At 36.4% G+C, this 16,009-nt stretch overlaps 1 protein-coding gene across 1 annotated transcript in view; it reads left to right on the top strand.

Moving 5' to 3' along the window:
- Window positions 1–16,009, top strand: part of TAFA5 (TAFA chemokine like family member 5) — a 177,226-nt gene that overhangs the window by 103,169 nt on the left and 58,048 nt on the right. The window contains exon 3 of the mRNA XM_057377815.1: window positions 1,769–1,896. Coding sequence (XP_057233798.1) covers window positions 1,769–1,896 — 128 coding nt within the window. The remainder of the gene's footprint in view (window positions 1–1,768; window positions 1,897–16,009) is intronic.

Genomic DNA, 16,009 nt, shown 5'->3' with positions numbered 1-16,009 from the left:
TTTTTTATAATTAACATCTTAGTATAAATTTCAGATTGAGCTCCCACTGAAAGAAATCAGGTTTTGTTGTATTACTAGAGCTCACCAACAGTTGTACCAGAACTGAGGACACAGGTTGTTTTGTGCCAAAATATTGGAAAGATTTTTATTAAAAGACTTTAAATTGCACTTCTATTTTTTGCCATGATCCAGTGGCATTGGGAATTGTATTCTTAAGTAGTTCCAGACAGAAGAAGTCAGGCTGAATCACATGTTCAGGTGAGCATAAAGCTGCAACTGCCACTGGGATAAATGCCTGCTTTTAGTCTCCTTGGAGCCCAAAATAATTTGGTACAGCATAAACTTCCTGTGCTCTTATTTCACTTAGTATTTCTCCTGTAGTTCTCRTTTTGCTGGGATTTTGAATATTGAAGGTACGTTGTGTGTGTTGGTGTCACAAATCAACATAGAGGAGGGAATAATCTGTGTCCCTGTACGTGGAACAAACTCTGGTCTTGAATCCCAGGACACTTATGTACAAATTGAAGTGGTGAAGCTTTCCTGTAGTCCGGCCAAGGATTGGGGAKATGGTCTCTGTGGAACTGAGGACCATTTTCTGTGGACTGCAAGCCTTACAGTCTGAGTCAGTTTAGTTTGGGGGACCTTACCTTGCTTATCATGAGTATATGGTACCATATACAAACACATCTCTACATGTGTTTTATGAAAATATTTATTCTAAGTACACCACTCTACAACACTGTCTTCAGAGGAGAGAGAATATTTGAATACTAGATATTAGTAATATTATTTAATATTCTATGAGAAGGAACCCAGGACACTACAAAGCTGAACTCAAAAGTAGTATAGTCCAGAAGCAAGTCTACAGGTATTAAATTCCCTTTTCTCCCTGCCTTGAAGAAAAATGTCTCTTTACAACTCCTTTGCTTTTACTTTATTGCAGTCAGAGGTCAGTTGTTCCAAGACTACTTGCTATGTATGACCTTGARGAAATTTTGCAGAAGTGTCTTGCCAGAGACACAGGCATTAGGAGGAGACACAAAAAACATATCACACACACAGCCTTCTGTTAGGGGCCTTCCTAACTCGGCTTCTTTTCGCTTGTAGTAATAGGCTGTTTGTTCCTGTCTTTTCCCTCTGCTTGTTGTCTCCTTCTCCATGATTTGTCAATCTTTGCTTCCTTCAGCACCTTCCTTTTTATGTTCCTATCTTCTGCCCTTGACTGTACCCCTACCATTGCAAGTATCACAGAATTTCACAACAGCTGTCATTATGTTGACCCCTCTAACTGTTTATTATAGCTTTTCTCTTTCCACTGCATGTGTCATGTCTATTTGCACTGTGAGYACTTCAGGATAAGGAGTATCTTCTCAGCTTTATAGAGAGTCTAACACAGTGGATCCCAGTTGCAGGTCACCATAATGACTAGTTAGGATGGTAAATGTTCAATTGTTAGTTCCTCCAACAATATTTCCTTGATTGGAAAGAGCATGAAATTTAAAAAATAGCTAGTTTCCATGTTATTTTGATTTATTATAAAGCTGTCTTCTGTTGGTTTTTAAGTTTCAAATTAAAATTGGTGGCACAGCAGGTGTTGTAAATAATTTTGTACATTGCCTAGGGCTGTCTACATCATAAACTATTGCTGAATTATCAAACAATGAAAATAGACAACTCAAATGAGAAAGTGTTTAGAGATAAGTGAAATGTGAATTCTCCTGCCAATTGTTTTTGGTTTTGTTTTTCTTCTTCCTTTTCTGTTCCATAGCACGAATTATCAAAACAAAACAGTGGTGTGAAATGCTTCCATGTTTAGAAGGAGAAGGCTGTGATTTGCTAATCAATAAATCAGGCTGGACCTGTACACAACCAGGAGGACGGATAAAGACAACCACGGTAGGTCACTTCTCTGTTCTTTACTCCTTCAATTGCTCATTCACTTTAGTTTATTGGAAAACAAAGAGTGAGATTTTTAATTGTTTTTCAGCACTTTTGTGTAGTTTATTGCCTCATAATTAATTGTGTGCCCAATTGTGCATGCTGAAATACACAGCAATGTTATCACAAAGTACAACATTAGAAAAGATAAAAAAGGAAAATGTGTAATTCCCATGGTTACTAAGAGTGGATATTATATAAAGGTTTTCTTAAAAGACAGCAGTGGCCTGACTAGCRTTTGTACCCAGCCTAGAGACAGTATCTTACTATTTCAACATACACAAATTTTCTTATGCTGCGGAAGTGTAGGGTGTAAAACTCAATGTGTGGCYTAACAGGGAGTAAAGAAAGCTTTCACTGGGAGTTCCAAAGAAAATACTTTTGCTATTCCAGATATACTAGGAAAAAARGTTGCACAGATAGATCTTCCAGTTTTCAGTGAGACAAAAATACAGCAGAAGATCCCTTCTTCCAGCTTGCTTTTGGTCTTCGTTTGTTGATAAATCCCTCAGTTCTCTGTTTAGGTGTCTTGGGGCGTGTGCTTGTAGTAAACCTAAAGTATATACCATTGTAATAGTTTATAGGGCCTGTAATGTATCAAACAGATTTCTAGAAAATGTTCTCAAATGCCAGCAATTCTTTGACTTGAAAAATGGAAAAAATCTGAAGAGATATAATAGAGCAATTTTCTGATAGCTTGCTAGGCCTCTTGAAATTATTTCTCCTCCTTATAAATCTTTTTTTAGATTTACAGGGAGCTTGAGTGTAATTTAAATAAGTGTAATTTCAAGAATATTTAGTCTTAAAAGTACTTATCAGTGAGGACTAAATTAATGCCCATCATCCCCTGTACAATTTCTCCGAGCAGGAGACAGACACCAGTATAAAACCTTTTATTGTTTTAGAATGCCTGTATTTAGAAAATTAACATGATTTTCACTTTTTAAAAAGCAGGGAGATTTGATAATGCTTTATGATAAACCTAAAAAACAAATTTTATGAATTGTAATCAGAGTTTAGATGCTTCTATATTTACCAGATATAATATTCATTATGGACAGGGCTAAAAAACTTAACTCGTCTCTGAGGTCTTACTTAAATATAGTTTGCCTTTAGATCTTTTGCATTCAAGTTATGTAAATCTTTTGCATTCAAGTTATGTAAGAGTGACATAAAAAAACAAGGGAASGAAGAAAAGTTTTTTAAACATTAATGCCAACTTTCAAGGGCAAGGAGATCTAATACCGCAACTTTGTCATACTTGAAATATAGTCTTAAATCYTGTTAATTCAGGGGTATTTTCTGTATCTGAGGTAAACGGAAAACCCATGTACTGTGACACATTGCCAGCTGTCATTTTTGTTCTTTATTTGATGTTTTATGCTAATGGCATGACTGAGTAATGCAAAGTAAGCAGAGGATCTGTCCTTCAGTTTCTGTCTTTAATGAAGTGATTCAGATATCCTTTCAGATTAAACACCAGAAGCCTGATTCTGAACTCTTACTTGTCTCTATAGCTCTTTAATGCTATTGACATGAATGGAATGACTCATGAATTTGATTAATGTAAATGAAATCATAATCATGCCCCATCAGTAAAATTAAGACCATGACAAGTATAATATTKTAAAACAGACTCTCCCCACACAGATACATCATTGTCATTGGTAAGGAAAGATTTTGCCAGAGAGACAACTGTRGAAGAGCTCTGAGCATAAGCCCTCATCTAACATCGAGCAGTCTTCAACAGTTGGTATCACACATGCAGRCACACAACAAACACACAGTACTTTCCAGTCAAGCCAGACTAGCAACTCAGAATGCTTACAGAAGCTCTGAATGAAGAAGAGGGAGACAGAAAAAAGACAAGAAGAAAAATAAATGCAAAAACCCACAAGAAACGCTAGCCTACAATACAACATTAAAAACTTATTAAGAACTTAAAAAAAAAAAAGTTCTTTAGCTACTTGGTTGAAGGGTAAGGTTTGGACCATGGTAGTAGATTTTGAAACTATGTGTTAGGATTCTTAGTGAAATGCAGGACTGTGATTAAAAGAAAAAAAAATCCAGCAAAAACACTAAGAGACATTATGTACTGTAGCAATATTCTCAGATTGACAGCTGCTACTAATGCAGTTGAGTAATTTCTATTTCTGCTCCTAGTCAACATACATGAGTTGCCATCATGCCCATCATGGTATTTAAGAGTACTAGGAAGGATTCCTGGCAGGGAAGGATCAGAAAAAATGGATACCAGGTCATATGGGGAAAAAATGTCCAGACATCCTGAATCAGTTACTGTACACTGTTCTTAAGTAGAATTAATTCTTGACCACATCTCCAGTGACAACCAGACTTTTTAATAGTCCTTCATTTTTTAACTATCAATTTTGTTAAAATGCATTTGTTAATCTAGTATCAGCAGGCCTTTCCTGCTGATATAGCTTGCCTCTTAAAGATATTTTTGGCAGTAGTTCTTGCATTATCCTAGTGATAGTGGATCATATAGCACAGATATCACTGTTTGGTAAATGCTGACAACAGTTTGTCACCCATACTAAAGCCAGAGCAGTGTTGAACTCTGATGGACTGAGACCAGCTGTTGTGATAATACCAGCTTTACACATTGATTCCAGGAGGTTGTGTGGAAGTGCAACTTTTTAAGTGCTGGGTTTGGAAGCAGTATGTGGAAAGTTAGGACTTGTAGAAATCTTATAGATGACATGAGTTCCCTTTTACGTGAGAAAATACACTAGGACTCATAGTTAAATATAATTCTAAAGAAAGGGAGAAATAGTGTTTGTTTTCTGTAGATAAGTTTAACATTTATTATTTTTTCTTTGAACATTCCAAGCAAACAGCAAGTGAAAATATCCATTGCTGCAAAACAAAAGTGCAATTTCTGTAAGATGTTTGGAAGGGGCTGCTGCTTTTTACTTTATGCTTTGTGTCAAAATTGTTTACACTGTCTATGCAGAGCCAGATTTTTCAACTGGCTGGCACTTTCTGTGATCACCTCTGGAAATAATGCAACCAAATCAAAATTCTCTCCTCACATGGGAGCAGTGTTTTATATCCATTTTGTGCTCACKTTGCACAGCTATAAATGACTACACAAGGTGCAAGGCAAAGGAAAATCAGACTCAAAGTATACTCTAAATTGATCTGGATGTCACTTCTGCCCTGTTGTTCTTTCTACAAGGTGTGAATGAACGCAAGATTTTTCATCTGCTAAGAGGCTTTTAGAATTGAAGACTGACTGGGCTAACTGCCAATCTATGTATTAAGAGGCTGACTGTCAATACAAGAAACAATACAGCAACTTGTAAAAGAAGATAGCGAGAGAATACTACCCAATTGTTAGCAATTTTAACGTACTAAGTACTTTCATATAGCAAATGTCCTTACAGTCACTTCAAAATCTCCTGCCTTAAAAATTCTTCCCCTTTTGCTATTCTTACTCCATTTTCAATTACTTACTAAAAATTAAGCTATATGATTTTAAAAAATAGTTGGTAGTTTTAATGGTGACAGAATATATGCCTTTTCTTTTTAAAGAAGTTGCTGAAGGGCCTTTCCATTTTATATTTCAAGTGTAAAACTTGCTAGTGTATAGATGAGAAGATATGCAATGTATTGTTTTTACAGGGGAGATTAATTTTTAGCACCCAAGTGTATATATGTTGTCAATGATCCATCACTACCTAATTGTTACTTAATTAATTCCTTCTTCTACATAATGTGATTTCAATGCATGGAACTTAACAGAACATTCACGCGCCAGTTCCTCGGTAGCTAACCTTTTAAACCTTTGTGATTTTACTGCTAAATTAGCTGAAGTGGGAAATTAAGGAATATGGAGAAGCTAAGAGAGAGCTCACAGTGGATAAAAGGTGTAATTACTCTGACATGGAGCTCAGTGCTTAGCTAGTAAAATTTACTAAGGATCTAGCTTCACCAAGGGACCTGACTTTCTTAATAGAGTTTACTTACACACAGAGCAACTTATCATTCCTCACCATTAATATAAATGACATGCTGGCTGGGTTGGAAAGGCAATTTGTTCCTTACGCTGAAAAATACAATGCGTATTTGTATTGGCTGCAATTAAATTGGGAATTTTTCTGCAGAGCTTCATTTATCACACATATATGTACGATAAAGGTAAATCAGATAAAATATACTGGTTTGATTTTCAGCATTGATTTATGAGCAATTCTAGCTCATATCGTTACATTCTGATAAAAAGAAAAAATATATATGCATATTTATACATATATATATATATATATATATATATATGTTACATATTTGTAACATACCTGAGAATTTACTTTTTTTAGACTGAAGATCAGCTGGAAATATCCCGAGGCCATGGTCTAGTGGTCTGGGCTTGGGAGCTGGGAGGCAGAAATTCCTGAGCTCTAATCCCGGCTCTGACAGTGACTCCCTCTGTGGCCTTGGGTAAATCACTGAACCTCACTGCCTCAGTTTCCCCGGCACTAAATATAAGATTAGCAATTCTTAACTGCACACTTAAATGAACTTGGCAGTCCTGACTTAACATTTTAAGAGCTTTAGAAATTCRGTGTAATTTAGAAATAAAAATACTTCTATTTATAAATGTCCTTATTGGTATTATTCAAGTTGTTGTTAGGTATTCAGCTAACACTGGTATTCCTGTATTCCAGCAGTCTAGCTCTGAGTGTTTCTAAGTGTGCATTTCACATCAGCTCAGCTGATTTCATTTGGTTAAGCTGGTTTTGGAAGTATTTTGACATCCTGCTAGTTCCAGTTTTGTGTCATTCCAGGGCACAATACCTACCAAAAGAAGCTTTCAGGCAGCGCCAGATTAGGGTAGTGGAATGTTACATGCATGCCATGCCAAATTAAGTTTCACCCTTCYCCTCTGTCAGAAGTGGTCAACTTATGAAACAGATCCAATGATACCAATTCTTTACATGTCATAGCCATGTGTCCACTCTACAGTTCTGTCAGCAGTTCATCTACTCTAAGTTCTTTCACTGTCCTAAGTGTAACAGGAACACTATTTACAGACCAAGATTACAGAGGACACTTTTCAGCAGGCTGGTGTGTCTCCTCACCCTAATCCAAGGAATAGMTTTTAGAAACAAGCAGGAAATTATGATCCTGAATTTTTCATTGTTCATAGACAGCTGCTAGGGAATCAGTTTTGGGTCTATCTTTACTTCAAACTCCAAGAGCTTGCACAATTGTGAGTCCCATGCCTTCTCTGTCTTCTCTTTTTCTGTGTGTCCCTTTCAGGATGGCATGCCTGCCACTGCCTTGTGAGAGATCTTAATAGCAGCAGAAAGGGCTCTCACAAACACACTTTTGTGGTGAAATAAATCATTAACTCTTTCAGGTCATCCTCAGATGTACTGACTCTTAATTTCTAGTTGGTTKTCTAGAAATCTGGTTTAAGGAAACCCTATCCTTATTGTCACTGAGAATCATTTSCATTCCTAAGTCCTGCTGCCAGCCAGAGTTTTTTGAGCTCTGAGGTCATTGCTTCACCAGTCATTAAGCATCACAAAATCCTTTAAAACTAACTCAGGTGTCAGGAGTGTGGTTCTGAAATTGATATTTGAATTAAGTTTTCCAAGACCACACCACAGAACTGGAAGTTAGCCTGAAACACCATTCATATGTTAAAACATTGATGTGTTCTACCTTTCATATATACACACCAAGYTGAAAAAGGGTAGAATGGGAACACCTTCTGCAAAATATCTTTTGTGGATATTGTTGAGATCAARTAGTCATGCTATCTGGGTCTGTGACTGTTCATAGGAGCTACAAGAACTAGGATACTTTWAAATAACATCTCATTCTAATGTAAYTGCATRTCTATAGGATCAGTTCTTGTAATTTTACAGTCCTTTAACTGAGCTTCTAATAGTTCTGTATTAATTTGATTTGTTCCTCTCAGTAGTACTAACATAAATTATGAGAGAAAATACAATATTTACATATTGCAATCATGTGCTTCAGTGTCCACTCTGTAGATATGTATTCCAAGGCCTAGGTTCAACCTATTGTTTATTTCCATGGTTTACAAGAGATTTTAATGCTTTGAGCATTTTCCATTACTGTCATTATTTACAAAAGGTGTCATAATTTACAAATGGATCATCAATGACAGTATCAGAACTACATTCCTTTATGTTAATTTCCAAGCAAGGTAGTATGGGAGTTGGATGTCTCAATTCTCAGAAAGATTAAATGTCATGTTTCTAATTCTTGMATTAGAGAAGAATAGCAGCTAAAGACAATTTACAAGCAAAATGGTAGGATGGCCTTCGTGRCCCCATATCTTAAGGACTACATGCACAGAGAAACCTAAATAGAAATAAAATCCTCATGAATCTGTGATTTCTCATGAAGGGGCCATGTTATTCCTTCAGAATATACAGGTTCTCTTGCTTTATTAACAATCCTTCAACTAGTACAATCTTTTCAAAGCTGTGCACTTCTTTGTCATACCAATGTATTGAAACCTGCACTTTCTTTTTTCCATTATCCTTATCAAAATACACTTCTTCATGTCAAATAACTGATCTTCAAGTCCTAAGCCAAAATTATAGCAAAGATTTTGCGATTTTTATAGACTTTAGGTTGAAAGGAGCTGTCAGGAACTTAAAGAACCACCTTAAAGAGATTAGCTGTCTTCCTCTGTCCTGAATGCTGAATACTGGTTCTACTGATGTTCAGTGATTCACATGAGCTGAAAAAAGACCAAAGTTTGCTCCAAAAATAACTTGTAGTAAAACGACATCTTAAGGTGAAATCATAATTCATTAATGTCTCCAACAAAACCTTGGAAAAAATTAGGGAAACTTAAGTTTTGTTCTTCACTTTYAGAACATTTATTTTCAGATTGTAATGAAGAATTTTACTCATTTCTTTTGTCTTGATAAAGTTGCAGAAAATATAAATACCTACTTCTGCATGGGCTATTTCAAAGATATTSCAATTCCTGTGCAAATAAATAAGCAGATTTTTTAGATAGGTAAGACTTCTAGAGTTATATTTTCTTTCAGGATTCCTATTACTTAAGTCCTATTAATATGGAGAGTTCTAGCATTCAGTCCAATCYTACTATGCAATCTTAGGGACAGGCAAGTTTTATATTCAGTGAGATAAAACTGGTTTCTGATTAATGCTCATGAACTGTGGCTTTTCTTTGTGGTATAGATTACTCTGTATTTAAAAGCAGTTAGTGCACTGCAAAATGAGCTACATCTTGGTCCATTTGAGGTCTGAACTGTCACTTTCAGTAAGTAAACAAAAGCTGATTCTACCCAAGGCAATAATAATAATTTCCAATCATGTAATGAATCCACTGTAATGATTTTGTGGAATAAATTATGTTTTCAGTAAAAACAACAAACAAACCCAGTGGGTTCTTTTTTCCTATACTTTGAAACCAGAATTCTGAAATGTAAATAAAACTACATCTGTAACTTGGCAAGTTCATTGACTACTATACCATRGTGTGAACCCACACAATAAATTGTGGATATCTAAGAATGCTGAAGTGTTCAAAGACTTTAAGAGGAATTTTAAGGAATGCCTAAATTGCTAAGTTGGTCCTGATAAACAGAAAAGGTTTTAATTTGAAATTCTTTCTAAATTGCATAATTTTCCAGGACACCAGGAAAAATTTTGTCTTTATGTGGAGTTAGGATTCTCATCTGTGTCCCAAAATCGGGGGCCTACATTTAAAAATGGAAGGCTCAGGACATAGAAAATTTACACCTTTAATGGATGGTTCAGTATCTGCCTKGAAAAATCACGGGACCATCAAGGATTTTATGTGAAGAGCATGATCCTAGATTTTGTTATTGTTGTTTAACACCTTGGTCACCATTCACATTTAGATATAGATCTTTCCAAATACTGAAATAGCATGGTAATTGGTCTAAGAAATAAGGATATTAAGAATTAGTACTGAGATGGACTAAAAGCAACAGAAAAACCAAGTTCATATTAGTGATGCTAATAAAAGCAACAGATAAACCAAGTTCATATTAGTGATGCTAATAAAAGCAACAGATAAACCAAGTTCATATTAGTGATGATTGTGTCTTTTTGTGTTTTGACAATTCCTAGCATAACAGATAGAAATTCTAATGTGATTTAATTTCTTCATTTTATCATTTTAGTGCATTCAGATACTTCAGGCTGTTGAGGCCATYTTTCACAGGGTGAGCATGCACGACATAGAACCTGTAGTGCCCCTGTGGGGTGACAGCTGGAAGTCAGGCAGAAGATGTTGGCTCCCTGGTTGTCTGTGATAAGCAACTGAATCTCCTTCCTCATTTGCTAAATCAGAAGTTTGATGCAGTGCTGCCCACTCCTATCATATATGCTTCATGATAGATTGATACTGTCTGAAGGTTCTGATTTCTTGCATGAATATGAGAAAATCAATTTTCATTTACTAAGTGACTGCAAAGAGAGACTATCTGAGGAAACAAACCTTGGTGTTACTTGCCCAGTTTCTTTCTGTAGGTAGCACAACACATTGTAAGAAGTAATTCAATAGATGCTGAATGCCATATATTTGAACTGAAGGGAACCGCAGGATATATCATACGTGTGGAAGAAAAACAGATTTGATAATGCAAACCAGGAAGAAAGCTGGAAAGCCTAATGCAGAACTTGGGGATATAGTTTAAAATATGATTTTTGTGGGCATGTAATGTTAACTTATGAAGGCTGGAAAATGGTATATCACATCAACATCAAGAATTTAAAATGCTAAAATTATTACACACACATTTTGCACAATGAAAATGTTCATGACACGGGTGTTAGAAGATGAAGTTGTTGCACATGTATATCCATTTTGGAACACTTCCTTTTTTAAGAATATCCCCAAAGATTTCTGTTAAATCATGCAAAGCAAGCTAGAATTCTTGGACTGAAAAAAACAAGCAGCGAATACAGAAAATGCAAAAGGTGTTTCAGTTCAGGGATTTTTATAATAACATTTGACACATTATTTCTTTAAACCACACTTGAAAATTAATTCAGAAAGGCCTGTCATATTGAAAACTGTCATTTCAACAAGATCCTGATGGAAGACCTGTGAACAGTGCATAATAACACTTAACAGGAGTGTATTGATCTAGGTCGAGGTGGCCCAGGAAGTGACAGACTTGTGAAAAGTCTAATGTTATTTTATTAAGAATGGTTTCAAAAGCATAAAAGTTGTTAAGCTTTTAAGTGTTATTGAAAATCTGTGAAAGGTAGACACATAACAGACATTTCTGTTTTCCACTATTCCCCTGCTATATTTTCCTTAACCATTTGGAATAGAAATTCTCAGCAGCATTATGTTCGCACATAAGTTTCYTTACCTCGGGGGCAGACCTGAAGAGTTGCCAGTTTTTCGATCTAGTAAACTCCTGCCCTGGAGATTTTGTTTTCAGCTACTTCKTCTGCTCACTTGCATATGAGCATGCAGAGGTATGCAGAAAGAAATTCYGTTTACAGTGTCATGGGAAAGTGATAGCCCAAAGCTCTGGCTATTCTTGTTTTTCATTAGACCTTAGCAATCTCGTTACATGGATGAGACAAGAAGTGAACAAAACTGGCTGATCCTTGAGCCAAATAAATCAAGGCAAGGGTGGGATGGTAAAATCAATCAGCAAAATACAGAATAAGAYCTTTTCTTTCAACTGAGTGCAGCTTCATGGTAGTCTAAACCAATCTAAATCCAGAGTGCCCYATTCCTATTATTCTACCTCACTCTGTCTGTATATGCCTGACCTCTGCTTTAGTCAGGCACTAAGTGCTTGTGGAAATGTCTGGGATGTGAAATAGGAATCACTTTTTGCCAGGTTATGTTTCGGCTACATCAGCTTCTGATTGCAATACTGCAGATTAAATTATTCGAGGCCAAAACCTATGGGATCTGTCTGYTTTTATTACATACTTCCAATGCCTTTGGGCCATCAGCAATTGCTGATGGATACCTAGTTAGCTTTTTTTCAGCCAGCAYTGCTATTCTTCCCCATTTGCACTTWTCAAAGAATTCTGAAATTTGCCTCWGAAGTAAAGACAAAATGCATTAAATACATCACTCATGTGAAATAAACCAGTGTGGCCCTACATGAAGGGGAAAAGGTTTTTGAAAGTCCATGTCCTAAGCCATGGAGGATGTTGTACTTTTCTGGACCAGGGCTTTTAAAGGTACCATTTCTACTCTCTAATACATTTACTTTTTTAAAAAAAATTATTTTCCCTTTTATTATTTTCCTTTTTGTTCCTACCTCTTTTCCCTTTTTTCCATGAAGTCCTGACAATCTCTTTTGAAAGTATATTTTCACTTACAGAACAATTTTTAGAATTGTTCTAGCCACAAAAGAATGAGACATTTTGTGCTGTGGCAATGTCAGACGTGTAAACAGTAAAAGAAAGTTGTCAGCATTAYGGGAAGACTCATACTTAGTTCTTATAATAGAGGTAGCGTGGGAAAGATCAAGTACAAACCAATTACTGCATTTTCACTAATCTCTGAGATTTGAGACACCTGGACTTGAATAGGAAAAGAATCATATGATAAAATTTCTTTGTGGTCATTGCAAATTTTGAATTGAATTCAGARCTGGGCACATCTTAAATGTCTGAGCCAAGGACATGAGCAAATGTGCCCAGCTTTGCTATCCAGTCAGAAGAGTGGGTACCTATCCAGACCTCAACCTGGACATTGAAATTTCTGTCCCCGGAAAYTGCAGTCAGATTAGGAATCTCCAGAAGACAATTAAATCTCTTCAGACTATTTTTCTATACAACGTCAATATAAAAATGTATGTGTTTCATGGAGAGAGGTGTGTATTCTCTGTTTTGTTCCCTGATCAGTGTCAATTTTTGAGCTTGGACAAACTGTCAGTGCTCTGTGCAACTTCAAGACTTGCTGCACAGTCGTTTARGTTTTGAAAAAGGAGTGAAAAAATATTCTTATTTGAGATATTTTCCTAGAGATCATGGTATTTTCCTAGAATGCAAGAACGGGAGATTAAATGACCCTTGCCATAAAATAGGTTTGTATGCATCCTAGATGATTGGTCTAACYATTTGACTGATATGCAAATAATGGATGGTCCTGTTGTCATCATCTTTGCTTGGGGTACAACCGTGTCTTTCCTAATTAATCCTCGGGGTTTATCCAGACTTCATGTTCTTGTCTGCCTAGAGAATAATAGAGGGGCCTAATTTTAGAATGCCAATGATTTTTTAAATATAATACTAGCTTCAGAGAGATCTAATAAATATAAATTGTAAAAAACATCCAAATTAAAAGATTGAATTTGGAAGGTTTAGATGTTTATCACCTAACAAAAGATTTTATGTGGTTTCCTTTTCCTTTTATGTTACTTTCTAAGTAATCATGGTGATCATTGCAGAATTTTTTTACTGACTTTTGAAATTTTTTCATAGTAAATTGCTATTTATAGAAAAAGGACTTGGAGCCATTAGGCAATCTGAACACTGGCTGTGGATATCATGGCTATTGCAGGCAATCCAGAGGATCAGATTTACCCAAACAGTGCTGCAGTAAAGCTGTTCAGTGGAGGCTGGGGGAACAATCCGAAATGCATTTGAAATGGGAAGCTTCCAAACATTTAAGTTTGATGCCTAATTTTATTTTTACAGTCACATATTACATMTTTATTTTTAAATCAAATCATCCCCTGCTACTCTCCTTCCAGAAGATAATTTGACAGGGAGAACAGCATTGCTTTCGCCTCCATTTCATTAAGTGCGTACTTGCACTTAGTCATATGATTTTCAGTAGGCTTTGTTATGTTAAATATCAAACCTTTCATCTTTGTTTTTCCTTAGTGAATGCCTGTTTTCTCTTTCTTCTCATTCTTGATGTAACTAACTCTACTGAAATCACTGGTATGTCATGACGAATAAATGTGTGTTTATATAATAATCCTAGATAGTAGATCCTCTAATTACAATATGAATGCTTCGTCAAATGCCTGTGTTTCATCAGTTCTTCTTAATAAATGTTAAAAAATAGAAGACCACTGGCAGATGTTTAAAATCAATCCAAGAGTTCTTTRGTAGCATACTAGGCAGCTGTTCTGCTCAAGGAAGTGTGAAAATGTCTCCACCTGCATTGCTGAAATAGTCACACTGTTCTGATGGGTTGTCATCTGGCTRTTATGAGAGCAATGTATATACTTAGTAATGCAGAAATCTACTCCCATTCTATCCCCTAGAARTAATATTTTATTCTTCATTTATGAACATAAAAATTGAACTGGGTCAAAACATCCTCTTACTGTGTGTTTTGTGCCAAGCTTTTATTTGTTTTTGATTCAACATATGAAAAAAAAAAATTCTAACACTAATAAAAGAATAGTTGTCTTTTCGTTGACAAAATCATATTGTCTGCAATATAAACATTTTAATGAAAGCCAGAAATGTGTGATTTTATAATACATTTATATTTTAAATGTGTCAAATTAATRAACTTTAAAATGAAACAAATTTTGGAGCATCTCCCAAAGTGTTGCAGATGTTGCTGACAAAGCAGTCTGAATTTGAGTGTTATTCCTATTGGAAGATACAGTTCTGAGCATATTTGTCAGCTCTTAACAAAATTATTGAAGTACAGGAAATTTGCATAGACATAACACAGTTTTGAAAGGAAAACAAAAAATATCATGCACAAAACAGCTGCCATATAAATGTCTGCATGCGTGCAAAGACTTCTGCCATGAAACTGAGCATTGCATAAAAATTTGGCACCAAAGCTTAGAAGAGCATCGTAGCTRGGTTGTAAAGAGTGGAATATCTGCACAGTAGGGTTTATATGGCTTTTCAAGGAAATCGTCATTGCAGTATTATTCAGTTTAACCAAAATCACATAGTTGGAACAAAATAGAAAAAAAATTTTAAAAGCCCCAAAGTTATCCCCAGGGATATTAAAGRTTACAGGAAGGGCTTCCATATATAAATTGCAAGCAAGAGCAAGACCAGAGATAAATGTGGACCCWCTCCAGAAGGAAAAGAGAGACCTGCAAAGAGACTGCCCTGGCAAAAGAGCCAGCTGAGGCTCCCAATGGCTCAGTGCCTCAGTCTACAACAGCAAGTGCTCCAGCTGTGCTGCCCAAGTTGAGAAGGGCAAATTCAAGGACTGGGAGAATGAAGACCCTCAGCCCACTGTAGGAGAGGGTTGGATTCTACATCAAAAGATGCATGGCCAGCAGGCCARAGGAGGTGATTCTCCCCTCTGCTCTGCTCTTTTTAGTCCCCACCTGGAATACTGCATGCAGTTCTGCCGTCCCCAGCATAAGAACTGTTGRAGCAAGTCCAGAGGAGAGCSACMAACCTGATCAGAGGACTGGAGCATCTCCCTTACAAAGACAAGCTGAGAAAGCTGGGGCTGTTCAGCCTGGAGAAGGGTGTGTGGAGACCTCATAGGATCTGCCAGTGGTGGTCTAACAGGAAACCAGAAAAGGATTCTTCATCAGGACCTGTAGACAGGACAAGGAGCAATAGGTACAAACTGAAAGAGGGRAGATTTGCAYTAGATATTAGAAAGAAATTTTTACTGTGAGGGCTGTTAGACAGGGGTACAGATTGCCCAGGGAGGTTGTGGATGTCCCAGCCCTGGCAGTGTTCATGGCCAGAATGGACAAGGATTGATCAACGTGTTCTAGTGGCAACGGTCTCTCCCCATGGCAGGGGTGGTTTTGAATTGGTCTTTAAGGTCCATTCCAATCCCTTAAYGTTCTGTAATTCTATGGCCCACAGACTGAAAAGCTAATTGTTTGAGAAGGGGCTAGTACACCTCATGATCAAAAACCAAGCTAGCACTGCTAAGTAACAAAGTTAGCRTGTTATTGTTGATGTTTGCAGACAGATTTTTATTGATTGATTTTGTACGTATCACACACTTTTAAAGTCTGAGGTTGTTGCAGCTTTGCTGGCAAAATGATGCCCTGGAAATACATAGTAGAGCTCTCGAGAGTTCTATAAATAATTCAACAATTCCTTCCATTTTTTGGGTTTCCTTTTT

Source organism: Malurus melanocephalus, unplaced genomic scaffold, assembly GCF_030028575.1.
Source record: "Malurus melanocephalus ecotype Western Australia unplaced genomic scaffold, MMel_1.1 scaffold_326, whole genome shotgun sequence".
Taxonomy (NCBI): domain Eukaryota; kingdom Metazoa; phylum Chordata; class Aves; order Passeriformes; family Maluridae; genus Malurus; species Malurus melanocephalus.
Note: the sequence above shows the minus strand (reverse complement) of the source record. Positions and strands in the feature narration are given on the sequence as shown.